This window comes from Podarcis tiliguerta, assembly GCF_965153285.1.
Source record: "Podarcis tiliguerta genome assembly, chromosome: 2".
NCBI lineage: Eukaryota > Metazoa > Chordata > Lepidosauria > Squamata > Lacertidae > Podarcis > Podarcis tiliguerta.
The window spans coordinates 91,749,681-91,772,426 of NC_139535.1; the positions used below are offsets into that span (position 1 = coordinate 91,749,681).

The following is a 22,746-nucleotide window of genomic DNA, read 5'->3' on the forward strand; positions in this document are numbered from 1 at the left end:
CTAATCACAGAACCGTCCACACTTAGTTGGCGTAGATTTAGAGCGTAATGATTATGAAAACAGGATGTGGAGAGAAGCCTCAAATGTCCACAAAACGGGGCACACGGTAAACTGGGGTGGGGGTGGGGGGGTAGCGCTCAGTTAGATCCTGACCCAAGCCTGGGAAGCGGCGACTCTGCTTTGGGCAATGCCGACTTCCCGAAGCTCACAAAGGAGGGAAAGGCGATCTCTTTTAAGAAGCCTCCGTCCCGCTCCGGCTTCTACCCCATTTTCCCGTTTCTGGAGACCCTCCCCGCCCTCTCCCGCGTCTCCCAGAGCTTCTCTTCCCCACCCCTCACTCCCGTTTCCATGGATACCCCTCCCTGCCCAGCCGCTGCGTTTCCATGGAAACCTCCTCCCTCGGGTACTAGGTGCAGGGGCTACCCGGGCCCATTCGCCCGCAGTGCGCACGCGCAGCCCGGCCTAGGCGCTCTCTTCCGCCCCGGGCCTGGCAGCAGCGAGAGAAGCCGGGACTTAACCCGGGCCCAGGTGAAGAGGGTTGCGGGGTGGGGAATTGAGGGTGGGGCCGCGGCGAGTGGGGCGCCCTTTCTTCCCCGGCCCCCCGTGGAAGTGCTCCCTTTCTGTTCCTCTGGGCCTAGTAGCGCAGTCCCCAAACTCCACGCCTGCCTTGTTGTCGTTCGGGGCCGGGAGAAGTGTGGCTGCTTGGGCCTCCCTCTCCCCGCACCTCCCTCGGGAAGCTTGACATCCCATCTCCGTGCCTGAGGGAAGCGTGGGGTTGCGGATTGGAGGGGGGGGTTGTTGAGGGAAGTATTGGGGTTCCCCAAGGCGCAGGTGCCTCTAGGAACTGGACTCGGAGCAGGGAGGAGGGCGGTGGGGTCCCGAAGTGGTGGTCGGGGGGCTCCAGGGCTTTTTGACACATTGGGGGATTTTTAGCGATGGGGTGGGACTTATCGGTAGTGTGGTAGGAGGGTGGTTGGGATCCTGCTTTCTATGCCTGTAAGATGCTGCAATCTCCTTAAATGTAATAGCAGAGGTGGGCATAGATAACCGAAGTCAGTTACCGGAGCAATTTGTCCCCACCCGTGGGATTTATTGAGGGTCCGTCCCCATTGAGCTCAGTGTCTTGTCTTTGTTTTAGCACCGCCAAGCCACACATCCAGGACTTGGGCCAGGGCTGGGAAAGAGGCAGCCATGACGAGGTGAGAAAAGTTACGGGGTTGTGAGAATTGAACTTGTGTTAATACTGAGCGGGCTGTCAGAATGTATTGACTCCTCGATGATTGGAGACTTTCAACCCACAGTGCTGATTTTGCTGTCTTTGGTGGTTGTGTATACCATGGTTATGTACCAAAAATCTTTCTGTGTTGCTACCTGCTGACAGTGGTTCAGGAATAGTGTGGGCAATAAAGGTAAATGGATATAATTGATTGAACCTTTAACTGGTCATTAGCATGGGTCTTTGTGTTCACCTCCCCACCCAGCTTCAGTAGGTAATGTTTGGATGTCAGTTCCTCCAAGCTTCTATTCTTTATTTATATAACTTTAGTTTTTGAGTCTGAAACAATAACTGTTTAACACTTTGTACATAAGAAGGTGTCATGCTAATCAGGGGTCGGCCATAGGGATATCAGAATAGATCTCTGGGTGATTTGATGTAGAGCGGTAAGGATTTTTGATTCCCAGTTGCTTGGCACTGACAATAACAAAATGACCATCCCTCTGAAGTAATGTGGCTCAAGTGATGAAAAGGGTGGGGTAACTCAAGGTAGATTTTTATATAGAAGGACTGTGAGCTCAGTTTAGTTCAGTGCTCATATTCAAAACAAATTCCTGAGCTCAGTGTTCTTCAATTCTAAGTGTGCAACTCTTGTGAGCTGGCTGTGATAGTTGGATCATTGAGCTCTAGTTAAAAAAAGAAGTAGATTTTGCATGCCTGAAGTCTGCCTACTCCTGATGTAAATGACAGCTAAGCACAACCGCAATCTGTATTGGTCACACTCTCTGAAAAGCGTAATAGCAGCCACATTGAATGGTCTGTAGAGCTAAAGGATCCTTTTGCCAGGATAGTTAGTATAAATCTTCCTTTTTTGCTTCTTTATTTGTGGCAAAGATCAGTGTCTTGTTTCCTCTCTCACTGGGGTCTCCACTGCACTTCCAGTTCTCCTGTCTCCCGAGTTGTATACAATGGCAAGAGAAACAGCAGCCCTCGCTCCCCAAGCAACAGCAGTGAGATCTTCACTCCTGCACATGAGGAGAATGTGCGTTTCATCTCTGAAGGTGCAGTATTTACATTTGAGAAGGCTGATCTCTTCAGTTGCTGCATCTCCACTGAGTCAGTAGCACATTTCCTTACCTCTTACCCTGTATATAACATATGTTTCTCATGCGGTTGCCAGTTCTGGTGTTATTTTTTCCTTACTCGTGTATTTAAGATGGGTGCGGGAAAGTGAAGAAAATGAAGATGAGACTCATTGGAATGTTTAGATATGAATCCAACTCTTGGAACTGACGGATAGTTCTGAGGGTATGTGAGACTTGTCTTCTGATTCTGCATCCAGCATTACAAACATCTGTCATTGCCTCCCTGCTTCTTTATTTGCATTTAAAGACTTCTCCAGTAGTAACGGTGGGACCACTGCTTGGTGTCTAGGCTGTCTTAGGGTGCCAAAAGCTGGCAGTACTCTTGGGCTAAAAGAAAGGGCTCTTCCGTATTCTCCATGTGAAGTTTTATCCCCACTTTAACTGTTCCCCTTCTCTGCAGCATGGCAGTGTGTGGAGCGGGATCTCCGCAATCAGATGGCAAGTGGTGAACGGGGACTTGTGGAGGAGTATGTGGAGAAGATGCCAAACCCCAGTCTGAAAAGTGAGTTTCCTTTTGCTAGCTTTCCCCTTTCAAAGAGAGGTCTAATTTAGTCATGGTTACACCTACTTGGTGACAGCCAGTTTAGATTACTCTGATGTGGGACTGGCTTTGCAGAGTATTTGAAAACATAGAGTCCAAGATGCAGCTGAAAGAATCCTAACTGAAACCCATCACTAGAAGCATTGTTGTCATTGGTTTCCAGATAGTTTCAGGGCTCAGTTCAAAGTGCTGGTGTTGACTTTTAAAGGTTTATATGGCCTGGACTGACTGCTCCAATGCAGATCTGTCTATTGACTCAATTCAAGCCTTGTTCTGGTTCTCTCTGGGGTTGAGCTAGATGGCTATGCATGAAAGGGGCTTTTCAGCAGTTGGCCTGAGGCTCTGACATTTGTTTCCGTGGGAAGCCCATTTGTTCTCATCTTTCTTGCTCTTCTGACATACGGTGAAAACTCTCTTGTATAGGAGGATAGTTGGAAACATATAGTGGTAGTGTTATAGTCCATGAATTTGATTAGGGACATGAATATAGATGTACCTACTTTCTTGCATATTAGAGATTTTCTGGTTGCAGAATTTAGGTTATCATTCTAGGTAGAACTGGAGACCCCTTGGGTTTGGGTTGTAGTAATGGCCTGCTGTGTTGAATAGGTCTGGGGTACCAACTCAAACCATTTAATTAGGTGTGTAGGTTACCTGTGATCTGAATTCCAATTTAGGGTACTAACTGTTAGGTGATGGTGGGGAGGCTAGCATCTTTGTTCTTATCCAGGCAGGCTGGAGGGAGTATTGATGGAAAGCAATGTTGCTAGTCAGGAATCTTACCCTAAATTGTGTCTCCTTTCTTCTTTTTTGACAGCTTTCAGACCTGTTGACTTGAGTGACCTAAAGCGGCGGAACACACAGGATGCTAAGAAATCCTAAAATGGCTCGGCCTGCCTCAGCCCCAAGTGCTGGCGTGTGGCCACTGGTACATGAATTTGATGACTTTGTGTTGGTTTCCTCCTTTGGTCTGGCTTGTGCCTGGGGCTGGCTCTGAATTCCCTAAGGAAGGATAGGCTTCTTGCCTTTTCTTCACAGCTTCCCTTGGCCTGGCCTGGCCCGCCTGCCTTCATTCTACAATTGGCCCCAGAAATTACCTTTTCCCCTTAGTAAATGACATTTTACTCTGATGGTGGCCAAGAGGTTGGTGTGTACCCTGTCTGTTTTAGGAGTGTGGAATAAGGCAGAAGAATCAGGAACAGTATCTAATCTCTCCCTATACCCATCTCAAAGCCCAGCCCTTCTTAGGGCAAGGCTAAGAGAGAATGATGGGACAGAAGCAATATGGGTTTTCGTAGTCCACCCTATCAATACATTGTGAGAATTCAGACTGACTCCTCATACAGTACCTGAGCTTTTAGACTGGAGGATGAAAGAGTGTTGTGCTACGATCTCCATATGCTATCTGCTCAGCTCTGTGGCACAACAATGGCGAAACGCTGAAGATAGAGGCTGAGGGACCCAGGTACAAAGTCTCCCAAGGGAAAACTCTTTTGGGATTCTGTTGTATAGGATAAAGCTGAGTCGACTCCCTTATTCTGAGCTGAGCAGGTACTCCAGGTTCTGCTGTCTTTACACTCTGCTGACTTGCAGCCCCAGCCAGGGGGGCAGGTAGCATTTCTGAGCTAGCCCCAGAGCCCAGCCCCTGTGCCCCAGCAGGGCTGGGGACAGCCTTGGTGTGTGCTGGGCACTGGCAAGTGGCAGTAGTGCCCATGTTTGTGTCCAGCTGAGGCAGTGATGTTGGGGACCCTGCTCAGAGTTGGGTAGGCAAGGGGCATGGTGGCTGTTCTTTTCCCTTTGTAACGTCCCCTCTTGGTCTGTGTCTGTCTTTTAAGGAGTGTTGTAAATAAAAACTGGTTAGTCATTTTGACATTCTGCTCTGAGAATTTATCCTGCATCTCTAGCTGGGTTCCCATGAACGGGGCTTGCTTACCAATCTTTCTTTGGGTTCCATGTTCTCATTGTTCTGAACTGCTTCACCTGAGCCAGAGTGAATCTTCTCAAAAGGAAGGAGATTTGTTTTGTTCCTTTTGTTGCCCTAAGGGCAATGCTTGGCAGCTTCCTTTGTTTTTACTTGACTATTACTCTCCATTGGTGCTGGGCTAGTTGCAACTTAGTCTGCCTGGAGTAATTTACAGTTCAACCAAACCTGATGCTGTTGTGATTGTTAAGCCTCCAGAAGGGCATTCAAGTCCCTTTTGCAATCCTGTAGGGGGAGAAGGAACTATGAAATATCTAGTCCCTTAGGTGTGATGTATTTAGCTATCAGTATCCAGAAAGATATCCTAGTGCTTGGTAAACAGTTGCCATTTGGATACACATTATTTTGTGCACCTTAGAATGGTGTTCACATTGTGCTGTGAAGGGGGTGGAGTTGCAGGCTGCTTGGAGAAAGTGCTTCATGTTAGCTATGAGGTGAAACTACTGTGAAGCAAGGCCTCTCTCACAACTTGCTATTTCCTTGGCTAATGACACGGTCATTTTCTGTGTGATTGGCAGTAGGCACCTTCAGTGTTTCCTGTTCTTGAAACACTGGTGCTTATTAGGGTTAGCATGGGGTTTATCTGGTGTTGGGTTATGTTGAGTAGTCTTAGCTGACACCTTAAGAAGTTTTTGTGTGCACAGAACACATACCGGTATGTGCCTCTGCAGCAGAAGGGTGGAGACTTTCAGACATCCATTTTCCCTAAGGCAACAGGGTAGGGAGTGTTGCTTAGTAAGGTATTTTCCCTCCTTGATGTCTGGGAACTGGAGCAGTGGTGCCTGTAGGGTCAACAGGAAGCTAACATTATTTTCACACTGTAATCTGGCTGCAGGTGATATTATTACCTTTAGTTGGATTAGCAGGATTTTCCTACCGCAGCAAACTGAATCAGCACCCCCAAATGCGGCAATGCTTGAATCCTCAGTAGTTTGCTGTGCTGCGGATATTTTATCTCAGTCTGCTTTCCCAAATATATCTTTATGCTAGCTTTGAAATCATACCCAGCTTGCTGAGCGCTTTTGCCAGTCTTGATTGAAGTGGGCAATATTTGCACCCAGCCTGACCAATTTGTTTACTTTGACCAAATGTCATGTCATGAATTGGATTAGAACAGAGTGTGTTTCTCTGCCAACAGGCAGCACAAAAACGTAGCTATGAAAGCAACATGGAGCATAGTGCCAAGGAGACGTCAAGGAAGATATAGAAGATCAAATGAAGAAAATAAAGGTTGCCCATGGTGTGATAATGTTAAACGGGATGGTTTCAGTAAATCCTTCAGCAACTTTAATCATGCGCTTCCCTCCATGCAGTATTGCAGGGTTTCTTTTTTGGCTGAAATATGAAGCCAACATGGGAATTAACCCAATTAAGGGAGATCTTATTTGTTGATCCAAGCTAAACAAAGAGGGCAGTTTTCCAAGACACTCTGAAAGTGTAAATCTTTACTTGGGATAGGTTTACATTCTATTTGTGGGGTTAGTCCATAGAGGTTACTTCTTTCCATTAATCATTATTGCTCTTGTGTTTAATAGGTTAGGCTATAGTGCAATTCTGCCTCAGGGAAAATGCGGTTGCAGCCCAAAACAGCCCTGTGTCTAGCTTCCCCCCCCCACCCCATTTTTGAGGAAAACAAGGAGAACTAGAAATGTTGTTTTTGGTAATATGTAGTTATGTCCCTTGTTCTTCACCAGATATTTTGGGATGTGTACAGGGCTTTCTAGATTTCAGAAAATATTAGCAGCCTCAGAATTACTCCTCCTGCCCCAGCTTTTTCATGATACAGGTATAGATACAGGAATATGCAGTGCTTTGTGGATCTTTGAGGCTAGATGTCAGCCCTCAACCCATTGTGTTGGGATGCCAAAGACTGTAAATGTGCTGATCACATCTGTCCCTTCTGTTGAAAAGGGTACAGAATGGTCGTTCATAAGTGCTAACCCATGTAGCTGTTTGTGTGAATTTACACCTACATGATTTGAGCCTTTCCTTTGATTTGACTGGGCAGTGTCCCCTGCAACCTCTCACCTGAGTAGCTGCATCGTTAGACCAGACACCTTTGCAACTCACCCACCCCCCAAAATATTCCAAATGTGGGCACAACTGGAATGTGATGAGATTATATGGAACAAATCAGCTCATGTTAATTTCTCAACATAAACATTTTATCATGTAAATTGACCCTTAATCACTCAAGAGTGATGGGCTTGGTATGGACTTTGACCAGAGAATTTATAATGCTATGTTTTAAAAATACAAAATTAGCATGGTGGGGGAAACTTTTATATGTGTATATCCTGCTACGTACAATCCACATTACTGTGCGTCACACAACTATATGGGTAAAGGAGGACAAAAGACATTTGGGCAGCTATTTCCTATAGTCAGTTTTTTTAGTTTCTTTAAGTGCAATAATGAGATCACCTGTAGGTATTTAAAAGTGATAGGGAAAATCTGCAGTCCTGAAATGATGGCAGTGAAGAGAAAGAGGGGTGAGTCTTAAATCTTAAAAGTTAGCACCATGGCACTTTCATTTTGTCATTATTGTGTGAAGAACTTAACTTTTTAAATAAGTATGACCAAAAAATGTCATGATGCTAATGATCGGAACTAAAGGAATAATAAAGAATTGTTGATAAAATGATGCCCCTTATAGAAGTGATAGTGGAGGTGTGATACTGCTGATATGTTCACCTGCCCGATAAGACACCTCACACATTGGAATTGGAAAAGCCTAGCTATGGCTATCTGCGTGTGTAGAAAAACTGGAACCAGTTCTATTAAAAAATTAAAAGCAGATATTCTGAGCTCCCAGAAAAGGCAGAAGAACCATAGAAGAAACATGGGGGGACAACAATTGGGTGCTGACATCATGTGAGTGCTTTGTGGAAAGTGAGTGAATGAAGCAATAATAATAAAAATAATGATATAATTTATTATTTATACCCCGCCCGTATGGCTGGGTTTCACAAGGCAGTTTAACACTGAGTACGGAAACTAACCCCAGTGTGGGTGCTTGGGAATAAAGTGTCCAAGGTACATTTGTGTGTGTGTGTGTGTGTGTGTGTGTGTGTGTGTATTCTTAGTCTGCAGCTAAATGACTATTCATTTGCCAGCTTGGATTTTGTCCCTGGGCCTCCAGCTGCCAATCCTTACGTTCTGCCTTCTACTTAACGTGGCGGCTGTATTTGTAGATGGATCACACGTCATCTTGTTTTTGCATGATTCCCGTTGTTGTGGAACTTCAGGGCACATGCTCATGGTCTCTTGAGATGAGCTTGTCACCTCTTACCCAGCCATACTCAATGATCAAAAGTTGTGAAATAGTGTGCTTTCCCCATCCTTTTAGCATACACTTACATGAGCAGTGGGGGATTCTATTCAGCTTAAGTGATTGTGAATGTGGAACTGGAAGAGTACGTGAATTAACAACATGGAACACTGTCTTTTTACAGCCGCACACCTAATACATAGGAGTGTGGAAGCCAACTTAATGGCTTTGGAAACCTGCACTGTTTTCCACACTCATAAGGTACCACAGTCCTGCGAGAAAGCATGAGACATCCCTGTTGCTGTCTGAGGGGACTGGGATTTAAATGCTGCATCTATTAATATACCCAGATCTGTTTTCGTCCTTTGGTCCAGAGGATTTATTGCCATCTAAATTACACTTACTAGATGCAAGATTTCCCCCATCACTTCACCAAGGCTGAACCCTGTCACCTCTGGCCACTGTGAATCTCTTGAAACACAGTCCTATTTAGAGAGTCTGACCTGTGAGGTTTATGAGCTATGCCCCCCCCCCCGCCGCCCCTTGCATTTTGTGGCCTAGAATTCTTTTTGGGGTTATGAGGTCAAATTTTGGCATAGTGGGTCTAATTACATTAAATAAAAAAATGTTTTCACCACTGAAAAAGTGAGGACTTTTACCAAATCACAAAAGTAATTGGATTTAATAGTCCTTGCTGTTAATGCTGGCTCTGATCCTGCACAAGTTGGCATGATACCCTTCACACATGAAACGCTAGAGGAACAGGAATATTGTTGCAGGGAATAGCCTTTCCACCACCACTCCATTTCAGAGGGGTGGGGGGCTCAAAACCTTCACTCAAAACCATAATTAAATTCTAAGGAAAATAAAATGAATTATTCTAGAAAGGTATTGCATTACAAAAAGAAGGGGGCAGCCATGCTGCTCTACAAATCTCTCTCTGTGTAACAGGATTTTGTGTGAATATGCTTGTTCCCGAAAGATACAGCAGATTCAGAAAAGATACAGAAAGATTCAGGTTTTTAAAAAAGTGGCAAAATGATGGGGTCAGGGAAGCTTATCACTTTTAGTATAAAGCTTATCACTTTTAGTACAGTATTCACTCCTGCAACAGTTGTGGTAAATAAAAGGAAATAGCAAATTCCCAGCAAAATACTGTAGCTTGTGTATTTTTAAAAAATTAAAAAATGCAGTGAGTTTGCAATTGGCTTGGAGGCAAGGGCATATGTAGCTTTCTCACAACAACAAAAATACTGTGCATTTGTTTTGCATTGAAATTGTCCTAAATTGTCCTTGCACGTTGAAGAGAAACCCATCTAATGAAATAAAGAAAAAGGGTGTTGCTCATACTATAGATTTAAACCTGTGGAGAGTTCACAGTAAAAACAAATATCTGATGTTAATGTGGGTAGAACAGTTTCCCTAGTTGATGTGTCAGCAAGCACTCATTAACACAAAGGGTGGGGTTTTTGTGTTGCATTAACTGGGAAGAGTTGGGAGTGGCTTGATCTTGTTACATCCATCCAAATACACAAGGACGGGGGACGGGACATTGAGACATCCCCATGCTAGTTGTTCTTTATCCATCTATACAGATCAATGTCGCTTGGTTGATCGCAGAAAATAAGGAATATTCTTCTGTCTAACAGACAGGGCCACATTTCCTATTCTGTGTTTTTAATCCTCTTCCTGCTTTCTCCCTAAATCCCTTTCAGTGAATTCACCCATCCATGTAGACCCTTAGATATGAGGATAGTAAAGCCTTTGCATCTATTCCATGCTCATCCCTGATGACACAGGTATGCCTATCTGCATATTGAATCTGTCCCCACTTCCCATACACTAACAGAAAGCTTTTTTAAAAAATTGCCTTATCTGCCTATTTGCTTGTCTGCTTTGGACACCTTTCCTATTGTTAATTAGCTGCTTGGTAGCTAATTAACTAATATTCTCATGATTCTGCTGCAGGACTTGTATTAATCTGTGATATCCCTGAAATCACAGTGATTCATGATTTCACTAGATTTGTATAACGTGTATAGAAGGGGATGGTGCGTTGCCAAACATGGTTAAAACAGTGTTAAAAGTTATAGGAGAATGAAGAGCAGGTATTATCTTGTGGCTGTACAGCAGCGCAGGTGTGGATAAGGTGAGATCTGCTCAGCGGGCGGCAGGGGGCCTGAAGTGGTGTGTCAATCCGTTTGAGGCCTTCTTTGTTCCACTTTCATTTCCACATGGAAGTCAGCAACTTGTGTGAAAACAGTATGGCACAAGAGAGAGAATTTGGAGTACCCAAGCTCTAGCTGGATGGACCGAAACTTGTTTAATTGGTTTCATCCATAAATGTAAGGAGGCTGCGATCCTTTCTGCCCATAAACAAAATGGAAGTGGCTTGGCTGGCTGAAAATAAAAATATCGTAAAACTGAGTCCAACAAAGAGCAGCCTCTTCTTTCATTCCTGTTTTCTCTCTCATGTCAAGTGAAAGGAGCCAAAGTGTGAAGCAATGCCCTTGAGCTCCCATGTTTTCTCTGTCCTGATGGGGAAATAAGTTTGGATAAAATTTGTGGGACATTCCCTGTTTTTGTCTGAAGATGGCAGTGCTGATACAAATGAAACATGCCTTGTTGGCGAAGTCTTGGCTCTCATTAGGGAGTGAATAGACAAGAAAAAGAAACCAGTCACAAGAACATCAACTGGACCAGACTAGATTGAGTTGACGGCCTGACCTGCTCAGTATGCTGTCCCAGTTGCACAACAGAAAAATGTACAAACAAGGTTAATATAGGTAGATGTATGCCATGTGATCTATTCCCAGCTTATAAAAAAACTAGAAATAATTTGAGTCTAAGCTTGCTGTGTCCCAGAGGTAGAGTGAAGAACTCCTGGAAAGGAAGAACTGGTACCTGCAAAGCCTAATATCCAAAGAGTACGTGGTTTATTCTGAGGCAGGATACTGATAATTAAACTACGGTAATAGGGAACTAAGTTTTAAAATGTACAATAGTTCAGCACCATCAGCATATTCCACCATATTCCTAACCAAACACTTATAGTTTTCTATCATCATAGAGTTAAAACGTTCTTCCTAAAGCCAAGCATCAACCTTTTGGGTGGTTGGTAGAGCTCTTCTATTTGTTTCCTGCTGTTGACAGGCCTTCAAGTAGTTGAATAGTAGATTATGTCACCTCTTAGTATTTTCTGTGCTAAGCAAAATCAATTTCTGCAGTCTGTTTTTATCATGGCACCACTTGTTCTCCAGTCATCCAGCATAGTTGGGGCGGGGAGTTAAGTTCTAGAAATCATGAAGTGGTTTTGACCTTTCCTGGGTGAGGAAGAGCAAAGTGGTCTTAATAAACTAACTAACCAGCAAGAGCTATCTTCGAAACATGAAGATTTCCCTAAATACTTACTGACATAGAAAGTGTGAATTTTTCAAGCCTAGTCTTCCTTATGCCCAAGGTAGCCTAGGTGCTGAGGGTTGAGTCCTCCAAACGCATCTTCAGCTCTTTTCATTCAGATGAGAATACACAGCATCACCCAACCATCCATCTAGTTGTGTGTGAGAAGTTTTAAAGCGATAATTTATCTGCCGCACATGTATGCTGCCCTTCCAAGGTGCTCCGTACGGGATGCTAATCTCATGGCTCCTCCAGACAACCTATTTATTGAGCATTCATCCTCACTTACTTGCACAATTTAACCTTATGCAGAGGTTAGTTTATGTGTGGTCTTTACTGAGCATATGTTCTGATTTGCTTGTAGGGTGTTCATACACCTTTCCGTTAGCCATCCGTGCCAGTGCATTTCCTCTTCACTTTCTTAATCACAAAAATCCATTTTAAAAAAGGATTTGTTGCACTATGGTGACTGAGCACTCTAATCCACTTTAATTGGTATGCACTTGAATCCCTCCTGCAAAATACAGCCTGGAGTTGCCCTCACAGTCCCTGCCCTTTGTACTATGGGTTAGGTAGGCAGAGAAAAAGTGATTTGCCTAGGGTTACTCAGTAAGTTTGGGGCTGAGCCAACTTTTGAATCCTAGACTTTCCATATTCAATCCTGACAGTAGCCAGATAACCACAGGGCTCCTGTTGACCTAGGACAGTTTGCTATGACAATAGGCTAAGAAACCCCTGTGAATGATGTATGCAGACTGATTGCTGGATTTCTTCAATCAGAATAGTGATGAGAACTAAGTACGGAATTGGCTTCTAAAATGCCCTGAAGGTTTTCAAGGAGAACAGATCTGTCATTGGCCTATATACCCCTTATGAAATACATAACGCTACCAGAAATTGGGAGGGACTCTGTTCTATTTGCACCTTGCATCAGTAAGTCCTTCCTCTTCCGCATCTAGAGGGGGTGGTTCTTGGAAATGAGTTGCTCATTGTTGTGACTCAGTTCTAATGACGCGCTTGGCCAACAGCCCCTGATAGAAAACATTGTTCCCTTCATTTAAGCCTTTAATTATGTAGTCATTACACTGCCGTTGGCGCAGAGCTGAGATACGCAAAACACGCATTCGGTTATGTGGTCTGCGTGAAAGGATCTAGGAACCCTCATAGGCATGGATAGAATCCCTGGTGGTGTGGTTCAGATGTGTGTTTGGAATAGAGCCACATTTCTGCATCAACTTACTATAGTGGATGTCTTGCATTAACTCTACAATTCAGTCTGTACACTTGATCTGTGTAGGTGTTCTTGTACCTGCTCAGTCTATACTTGCAAGTACAGAATGAATTTGGGGCGGCAGCACTGTTTTCACAAGGTACAAGCATGCATTTGGCTCTAGATGACTAGTTTTTAAAAGGATGGTCAATAGAAGCATCTTGGAACCAAAGCTTGACTGCGCATCTCTAGGAATGTTCTGTTCAACCTGAGGGATGGAGGTGCCATGGCAGCAGTGGGGCAGGGAATGCAAGTTATATTTGGAATTACAAAAGGCAAACGCCCTATAACAAAAGTGAACTCAAACAATACCAGAATGAAATTAGGTTGCTTGTACTGCAAATACTGGAAACTGCTTTCTCCCCCAGAGATGTGTGTGTTCGCATGTGCTTTTCACTGCAGTTTCTTCAATTCTTCTGTGACAAATTAGTAGCTTCTTGAGATGGGGTGAAAATAGCACAGTATTCAAGTTAGGCTGACACCCCAAATATATGTGGTTGTGATATTTTTGGCTTTATTTTTATGTTTCCCCTAACAGTTCCTGACATTGTTTGTCTCTTTGATGACTGTTCAGTACATCAAGCTGATATTTTCTCAGTGAGCTGTGTTATCTGTAAGGATTATCAGATGTCTTTTCTGCGTACTTCATTTTTCTAGAATCCAAACACTTGTGTTTCTCAACCTTGAATTTGATTCCATTGTTTCTTATGAGGCATTTTATGAGATCTGTGTGTAAGTCTGTTACAGCATTTTATGAGCTTAATTGTGCTAAATCAAACTGATTGTCTGCCGGTTGTGCAAACTTCCTCTCCATCCCCTTTTCCAGTTAATCAATGGGTAAACTGTGAGACACCCTGCAGTTTACCTTTTCTACATGGTGAAAAATCCCATTCATCTCAAGGCTCATTCTTCTTTTAACCTGATCTATGAATGAACTAGTTTCTCTTATCCTATGAGTCATGGCAAGGGATCTAGATACCTGAATGACTTTTTCTGCATTGAGCCGCAGAATATATAATTTTAAACAGGTTTCAGTGATGTTTTGGAATTCAAAGCTGTTGTTTTTCAAAGCATGATTTAATTAAGCTTTTCAAAATCCAGTTGATAATTATAGGAAAAGTTAAGCAAGTGCCGTTCCTGAAATCAAGGAAACTTAAAAGTACTTAATTTTGGCTGGGTTTAGTTTTAAGGTTCTTGTCCTCTTTGTTTACATATCCATTAGCTTCCCTTAGCTCCCATCTAAAAAGGAGTTTGTATAGTGTGGAAACATTTTTATTCCACATAGCTCCTGAATATGTTTAGCATGTGTTTGTTTATTTTTCCTGAAGCCAACAGTTTAGTTTTATTTTATTTGGTAAGAGAGCTAGGATTGTGACAGTTATCTGATTTTCTTTTAATGACCAAATTTTACGCTGTGAAGAGCAAAATGAATCACTACCATTAACGCTGAGTTGTTACAAACAAGATAGTATTGAGATAATAAAAGGCCCTAAGAGAGCAACAGAAACCGAATGACAGCTTCCCAAACTCATTAAGCTGATTATGGTGCGTTTCCTCTCCATACATTATTCCTAAGGCGCTAGCATTTAAAAGTGTGTAAACATTATGATGTCTCTTTTAATCCACAGAAATGCATGTGCCTAAGTGGTGAAAGTACGTTTTGAGGTTTTACTGAACTTCTTTGCAGCAGAATAGAAAACACATTTCTATAAAACACTTTAAAGGGATGTTTTCATACGTGGGACTTGAATCATCATTCAAATGAAATAGTTATTCTTTCTGACTGTTTCAGCTCTGTTTCAATTGCAGGCCTAGCTGAATCTTATAAATTAAACCGAGAAAAGATTTGAGAAGGAATTCAAGTCTCACTGTTTTGACACCAGAGTGGTGGATGGGACAGCTATAGCTTCTCTTCCTATATATTTTTCTTGGACACCTTGCAAGACACATGAATTGCTGCCCATGACCCATCTACCTCCCCCCCTTGCTCTTCTGACGCTCTTATTCTCTCCTCCTCTTCTGAAATCTTATTCTTTGATACTGTTTGCACAGAGGGATGGGAGAAATCAGTCAGGACTGAGGCTAGTGTAAAGATTGATTGTGGATATCCACTCCTATATGAAACAAGACTCAAGATTGATTGTCCTCCTTTTCAGTAATTGTATATTTAGCAAAGGAATGATCGTACCAGTTCTTGACATCTGTGCAGTTGCTTGCTAATTTTACAGACTCCTCTCCATATGAAGTAGTCTGCTAGCTCCAGAGTCCATCACTCCTGTGGGCAAGGTAATGTGTGTATATGAACCAGCATGGCCTGGCTTAAAAACATCCCCCTTCCACAATCACAAGTTGCTCACCTGTGCTTAGGCAGAGCTGGTCTATATGTACTTTGTGATAAGTCCTTGTCTCCTGGTGTTTAGTCATGCCTGTGTCCACCAGCAGGTAACTCATTCCTCCTAAGAAGTCTGGATTCCTGCCTAGCTAGTGCTGCTCTTGTCAGAGCATCCCCCGTTTGCATGGAAGTCCATTCTTCTCAGATGACATGTGCCATGGTCCTTTACAGCTGGGAGAAAATGTCTGTGCATTTGATCTTCTGCCCTGCCCTGTGGTGCATGGAACCCAAGAGTGCTGGGGAAGCAAGCAGCACTGGTGGGGCCCAGGAAACCGCTTCACTTTCTGCTCTTTGCACTGTGAGAGAACTTTGCAACCGAGGAGAACAAATCTCCCTAAAAGGGCCTCACTTCATTGGGAAATGCAGGCAGTGATAAGAGGAGCTAGTGGGGGATGTGTTGAAGTTGGGCTGACACAAGTTGTTTTGGGAGTAGTCCTCTGAAAGACACATGTGGCAGGGTACAATTTATGGGCCCCAAGAATCAATAGGTTGTGTGTGTGTGTGTGTGTAGTGGGGTAGAGAGTGGCAGCAACTTTAGCTCTTTCTAAATCACCTTTCTTGGCCAAGTTCATGACACCATAGTCCAGAGTTTCCCATCGTGAGCATTTGTTGATAAGATCAGAGCATCCCATGCCAGGAATAGGAAGGAATGTCTGCCGGCACCTCCTGTGTTGTGTGGGTGGGGTCTCTGCCTGCTCCCTAGGCTCTAAGATCTGGACCGTGAAATTGACCCCGATGGGGCTCTTACATAAGTTTCTGTCTGCGCTTGGAGACTAAGTGGCTGTCAGAGGCACAGCATCGCCCACACGACAGACAGGAGTGCCTAGGGTGCTGTGCTCTCTGGGCTGTAATTTATCCTGCCAACTCTACTCAGTGTGCCAATAGAGACACAGCTTTCTGCATTTGGGCACAGTTACATAGGGTGGGAGATAAGGACGGTGTGTGCCAACCATGCATTATTGCTGCCAGGAGTCCAAGGCCTGCCTAGGATTCATATCTGTGAAGGTCGAAAGTCAGTCTCCCTGGATTCTTCATGACGATGGTACAGCCAGCCCCCTTGGCTATGGGCTGGCCCTATGGTGCTTACCTACAACGTCTGAGTCCACATCTGAGTCCACAAACATGCTACTGAAAGTTCTGCCATGGTGACATTGTCCACCATCCCACATAGTCTTGGAACTGAGTCGGCGGGAGACACGTCATTATCAAGTATTTAATTGCTCGTCTTGGAATTTGAGCATTACAGAACCAGAGCGCAATTGCTCCCCTCTCTCCAATGTGGTGGGACATGGGTAGTGCTGTGGGTTAAACTACAGAGCCTAGGACTTGCCGATCAGAAGGTCGGCTCCCGTTGTTCGGTCCCTGCTCCTGCCAACCTAGCAGTTCGAAAGCACATCAAAGTGCAAGTAGATAAATAGGTACCGCTTCAGCGGGAAGGTAAACGGCATTTCCGTGCGCTGCTCTGGTTCGCCAGAAACGGCTTAGTCATGCTGGCCACATGACCCAGAAGCTGTATGCTGGCTCCCTTGGCCAGTAAAGCGAGATGAGCGTCGCAACCCCAGAGTCGGCCACGACTGGACCTAATGGTCAGGGGTCCCTTTACCTTTACCTCCACTGTGGTGGTCACAGCAATCTCTCAGCCTCTTTGAAGGCAACAGCATTGTGGGCGCTCCCTTTCAGAGGACAGGCACGAGGCATCTTTCTTGGGCTTCACTTTTGAGATACTTTGACAACTGGGAAGAACGAGCCATCCATGCCATGCGCCTGACCCGCCACCAGCCATATTTACCTTTGCATCAAGTGCCTTTGTGCTCCGGCAATTTGCTTCAATTAGGCTCGTTATCTCAGTCAGAGGCACCCGGTGACGGCAGTGGCTTCCTTGCAGGGGGTGGGGGGAGACATCAGCTCAGTCTGTGCCCCTTGCTCACCACAGGCCTGTGAACAGATGGCTGAGGTGGTGGTTCTTGAGTCCATTCTCATCTGCTCTTGGGTGTGAAGGTTGCAAGAGAGAGGGAAATAATAAACCAGGCAAATACTGCTGTTATGTTTCCAAAGACAACTTGCACTTCTGGTCACTGGGCTTGTATTCCATGTGCAGTGTGAGCTTATATGCAAGATAGCAACTCATTTTTTTTATTTCAACAGTTTGTATGACACTTGTATGCCCCACCATGTGTGAATCCGTTGCAAACAACTGCAGTGCTTGGAGACAGAAAGTTCATGTATCCAAGTGGTCATTTCTCCTCTAGATCACATCCTCTAGACTGCTGGGAAGAGCACAGAGAAAAGAAATGCCATGTTGCCTCTGCAACCATTAAACCAGATTCCTTCATCTGCCCCAGCTGCAATAAAACATGTCTCTCCTATATCGGTCTCTACAGCCACAGCAGGCACTGTAACTTTCCAGCAGTTTGACTTTACGCCTGATAGTGCATTCTTCCATTGTCTCCCCAGACAGACGGATACCAGCAACTGTGTGCCGCTTCCTCACAGCCTTCTCTAAGCAGTTGTACAGGGGACCCAATAGCATAAGACTAAAAATGGGTTAAACCTTTAAAATCAGACTTCAATTAAAATGCTTGCTGGAATAAAAGAGAGCATTTGGTAAGCTCTGCGAGTTCAGCATGTCTGAATTTTCAAAACAGCCATCACTGCCATCGTTTGGAAAGCATTTTTCTCCAGATTGCACAGATTGCCCTACTTTGCGGGATTTTACGTCTCTTCTCCTGTTGCATGTTAACACGGAGCGAAGGCTCGGATTAAATGGTCACTTGGGCCTGCTGTGCCTTTCAGATTCTTGAGTCCTAAACAGAATGCGTGGGTACCCTGTGGCCATTGATGTTGGCTCTGGGACATGTTTACAGTCTGTTGGGTCTTAAGCCAATCAGGCCCCAGGTGTGACTGCGGTCTGGCCGAGGGCACAGAGGGCACTGGATTGTGTTCCTTCCCAAATGAGGGAAGGAAAAGCTCTACATCTCACGGCTTGGGAACGAGGTGTTGTTTTGAATTAAAACCAGTGGGAGATGAAACGAGGAAGGCGTTCACTGGAGGGTCACAGGCATTATGAATGCCAAGCAAATAACTGGCTGTGTGCATGTACCCCACTGTCAAACTGAAGAGGGTGTGCATGCGTAGCAGCGAGCGGAGTGTTAATTTGGCATATGCTTCCCTATTTGGGGGGACATTTTGGGAGGTGGTGCACTGGGGGAGAGACAGGGAGACTAATCCCATGAACAAGGGGATTGTCCCGTTCCTTAAAACTAGCTCAGGGAGACTTAGAAGTCACATGCTGCCAAAGCACCTTAGGCGGAGGCACAAAGGAACTGGAGAGTGTGTGACATAACTATGCTCTCCTGTTTGCGCACGTAGCACGGGGGGGGGGGGGGGGACGGGACACGACGACAAGTGCTATGTGTTTGTGAAAGATGTTACACAATTTACGTTTCTTCTGTAACCCGTCCAGCAGGCATCCAAAGTGAGCACAATGGGTGCGTCATCATCCCACGTCAGGAAAAGGGCCATGCACTTTCTCAAGTGTGGTGCTTTGCAGAAATGACGCCACTAGTGGATTATTGAGTACATCATTGGCCATGTGTGTTCAGTACCTGGTTCAGGAAATGACTGGGCAGGGCTGCAGAGCTGAGCAGTCAGTATGATTTCAGTGATCTAATATCACAGGTATGGGAAACCTGAGGCCCTCAAGATGTTTTTGGACTCTTAACTCGCATCAGCTCTGGCTGGGATGGTCAATGATCAGGGAGGATCATGTAGTCCTGCAATATCTGGAGCGTCACAGGTTCCTTCCTAACAGAAAAGGATCTGGGATGTGCTGCAAGTTCATTTTCAAGCTTACCTGCTCTCTCTTCTTCCTCAGTAGGATCTCTTTGTCCCATCTTCAAGTTTTGCCTGCTGTTACTATCTCAAATAATGCTTTGTGAATCAAATTACATGTCAATATGAATGCTTTTTTTCAGGCTTGTATAAGCATTCAAACTGTTTCCACAGATGTCTGTAAGAATCCACAATGAGCAGTAACCTTGCCCCAGGCCCTTTCAGTTGGCATTCAGGCCTTATTCCAGGTCAGATAATGTGAACAGTATTTAATCTTAAAAATACACCTTGGCAGCTTTAGGGGGATCTTTCTTAGCTCAACCAGTTACAATTCTGCACTGTCTGAACTTTATTCCAGCTCATTCTATGTGTACATGTCTCCCTCCACCAGAAGTAAAGAGAACAAGGCCTTCACAATGAAAATGCTACTCCTGCCGATATTTTCCGCGTGATGACCACCTGTGATGGAGACCCCCCTGAGCAGTCCTATTGGACTTAGCACTTGGAGCAAGGGCTAAAAAAAATACTTGCTCAAGGCCAGACAATTGCTACGCAGCAGAAAATAATGAAAATTACGTTTCTGGTTTATAGTCAATTCCCATTCACAGGAAAGCTGCAGAGGCAGAAAGAAAGCAATCTGTCTAAGACCAGACAACAAGTCCATGGCTAGAAAGCATTCTCTGCCCACAGAGGGAATCCACACCATAGTATACGGGCAGACCTGTGATGGGATGGAAGAGGAAGAAACCAGGCTGGAAGCAGGTAAGGAATGGAGAGAAATCTGCTCTCTGCCCCACCGGATCACCTGCCTCCTGAAGCCTGCCACAGCTGAAGGTGATTGCTTCCTGCCAGTGCTTAGACTGGCTACAAATGGGAATGGGCAAGAGGGAGGTAGCAGGAAGCTGATGGCCTCTGACCGCTCTGATGATTTCCTAACATGCCTGCACTGAAGACTTCTTCCATACGGCAGGTGGTGTCCTGCTATGGCACATCACTAAGATGTGTATGCATGGAGTTATTATGTGGCTGTTTTTTAAATCAGAAGCCACATTTGTGCATGCATGCACATGTGAATGTACATATGCTGAAAACCTTTTTTAAAAAAGAAGCTTTTTTTGGACAGCGTGGAATGCAGTGTTCTTAAAGAAGAACATACCAATGGTTGCTGCTTGGAGATTTTGGAATCAGAGGGTGCTAGTGAAGCACTTTTGTAAAGGGACTTGGGGACTGGGTGGGGCATCACACAGGGGTAGGAGTTGGCAATTACCTGTTTCTTGCAGTGGTTCTAATTTAAAGCTGCTGCGTGGCCTCCCTGGAAAGGTTAGTACTTCTGAAGGGCAAGGCTGGTGCAGGACACCTGTTCCTGTCCATGCTGGTGAATGAAAGGCAGTCCAGGCCCCAGCAAGGATAAACATCTCAGTGCATCAGGAGGCACCGTCTAAGTTGCCAGGAAATATAGCACAATTTATTGGGTCCTTCAATCACCCGAACATTGGCACTGACAGGCAGACAGACACAGAAGTGGCCCTCAGAGCTTGTATTGCCCACACAAGTAGATTTACAGAGTCACCCAGCACAGAAGGCGCAAGCATGCCCACAGTGCGGATGCAATGGTAGAGCCACGTACAAAGTCAATGACCCAAGTGAGCCGTGTCACTTCCACGTAGATATATATATACTGAATGGTAGTACTGTTTTCCTTCCAAACTCTGCAGGCAATGCTTTCTGCACCGCCCCAAAATATCTCTTTAAGTGGTATGCCATCCCGTGTGCCCAGAAGGCAAAGACGTCTCTGTTCCAGAGACTACATTTTCATATGTGCGAAAGTGGATCTGCAAATTTGGAATCGGAGAGCCCACTAAATTTGACCTTTTGCAAATGGGACACTTCACATTGGACAATTATACATACATTTGCATGTTTTGCTGCACAATTTGTTTGGGGAAAATGAAAGAAACATATGAGAGCCTCTAGATATATCCTTCCCTATGACTGATTTTTAAAAAAATTGCACAGACCCTTGTGTGTGTGTGTGTGTGTGTGCATTTAGCAGATAGTGCTTGTTCTCTGTAATTTATGAGGACTAGAAACTTGGTTGTTGGGTTTTGGTTTTTTGTTTTTTTAAAAAAAGAGGAAATCGGAGATTCTTAAGGAGTCTGATCAGTGCTGATTCTGGCACAATCATAAATGTGCAGACTTTCAAAGTTTCCTAACAACGGTACAGAATCTCCTCCCACTACAAAGCTTGTTTGGCATTGTCACCTCTGTCAGGATGCCCTGTGGCTGGGCTGTCCCCTGGATCTCATGTCCTGGAGCATTCGGCATGCGGACAGGCAAGGCAGCTCGTCTTGCTGGGTCTCTCGTAAGCATGTCTCCAGCATGGAAAAGGAATTTGCACCATCTAGTCAGCGCCGAGCTGCTTGGCAGAGTGCACACTTTCCAGTCATGTGTCCCACAGCCTCCTGGGCTGCCGGCTGCCCTCTTTGCTCTGCAGGACGGCTGCCTCAGGGGGCAAAGAGTGAGACAGGCCCCATAAGCCAGGGGCAGACGGGCAAGTCAGCTTCAGAGGTTGCTCTCGGCTGTGTCAGGGAACTCGTAGCAATGGGGCTGCTCGGCCACTGCCAAGTTTTCACTGGCACTGCATGCTGTCCTCTCCAGGTACTGAGTGCTGGTGTGCATGGTGGCTTGGCTGCGGCCCAGCCCATTGAGGTAGTTGCCAACCAGCTTGTGCTTCTCGCCGGTCCTGGTACCCCCGTTGCGGACATGGGGTGTGTGGCTGTACGTGTGCTTGTATTCCTCTTCTATGTCCCAGCCAAGCTTCCAGCGTGTCCATTTCTTCATGAGCTCTGACTGCACCTATGGAGATAGAAACATTTGCGGGGAGGATGTGTTATTTACTGGTTTGAGGTTGCATTTTTAAATATTATTATCCGCTGTAGGCTGCTTTGCCACAAATGGCAGGATTATAAACCTTTATAAATAAACTCTGTATTAATCTCATGCATATGAGAAATACAACCAGTTTAAGGGCTCACAACTGCAAGTTACATACAAACGTGTATTTGAACATGTGTGATTCATGTAGTGAAAAGCAACCTCAGAAGGGAAATTTTTTCAAGGAGAAGGGTGCCTAAAATGTTTCCCACTGCTATTTTTACCACATCTCCCCCTGCCCTGCCACATGACACCCTCAAATTCCAAAATCAGCAGTGCAGACTAGACCTTTGCCGAGAAGATCTGACATATTGGAGATGGGAGGATGCGGTGGAAAAGCATCGGACAGAGAAAGTGCTAAGCACCACCTCTCTTACTGCTCTGTCCACTGAAAATTGCACATGCCCCTTTCTGAAACCATGTGCAGCTGGTTGGTTGCAACAGAAATGGATACAGAAAGAAGCAAACACAACCAACAACACTTGCACAGATTCCGTTGTACCTGTAACAACAGCTCCGCACTGGTTGTGTTCTGCTTACACAGTTCCAGTTACATGGGCGACAGACACACACGGATGAGGAGCTTTGACTGCATCTGCCTTCTTACCACTTGAATTAAGCTGGGTGGGTCACTCATCTCTGACAGTATTTCAAAAGACACTGCATCTTGCTCCAGCTGTGCCTCCAATACCACTCAGATAATACAGGTGGAAATCATCCTTGCTGCCATACATTCCTACCTGTGCAGCAGCTTGCATGCCCTGTA

At 44.9% G+C, this 22,746-nt stretch overlaps 2 protein-coding genes across 6 annotated transcripts in view; one reads left to right on the forward strand and one right to left on the reverse strand.

The window, feature by feature from the left end:
- The first annotated feature begins 371 nt into the window (after nt 1–371).
- On the forward strand, nt 372–21,044 carry MCRIP1 (MAPK regulated corepressor interacting protein 1). 4 transcript variants are annotated; one of them, XM_083430240.1, is made up of 6 exons: nt 372–528; nt 1,139–1,199; nt 2,111–2,277; nt 2,762–2,863; nt 3,720–3,830; nt 19,655–21,044. In XM_083430240.1, exons 2-5 carry the CDS (start codon nt 1,192–1,194, stop codon nt 3,782–3,784), a joined length of 342 nt encoding a protein of 113 aa, XP_083286366.1. In that variant the 5' UTR covers nt 372–528; nt 1,139–1,191; the 3' UTR covers nt 3,785–3,830; nt 19,655–21,044. The 4 variants fall into 4 exon arrangements, with proteins under 4 accessions (XP_083286366.1, XP_083286365.1, XP_083286368.1 ...); XM_083430239.1 differs by lacking the exon at nt 19,655–21,044 and adding an exon at nt 6,022–6,139; XM_083430242.1 differs by lacking the exon at nt 19,655–21,044 and adding an exon at nt 6,022–6,139 and having other exon boundaries at nt 374–528; nt 2,159–2,277.
- GCGR (glucagon receptor) overlaps nt 20,569–22,746 on the reverse strand; it is a 42,487-nt gene continuing 40,309 nt past the window's right edge. For both annotated transcript variants that reach the window (XM_083430202.1, XM_083430203.1), the window contains exon 14: nt 20,569–21,902. In XM_083430202.1, coding sequence (XP_083286328.1) covers nt 21,609–21,902 — 294 coding nt within the window. In that variant the 3' untranslated portion in view covers nt 20,569–21,608. The remainder of the gene's footprint in view (nt 21,903–22,746) is intronic.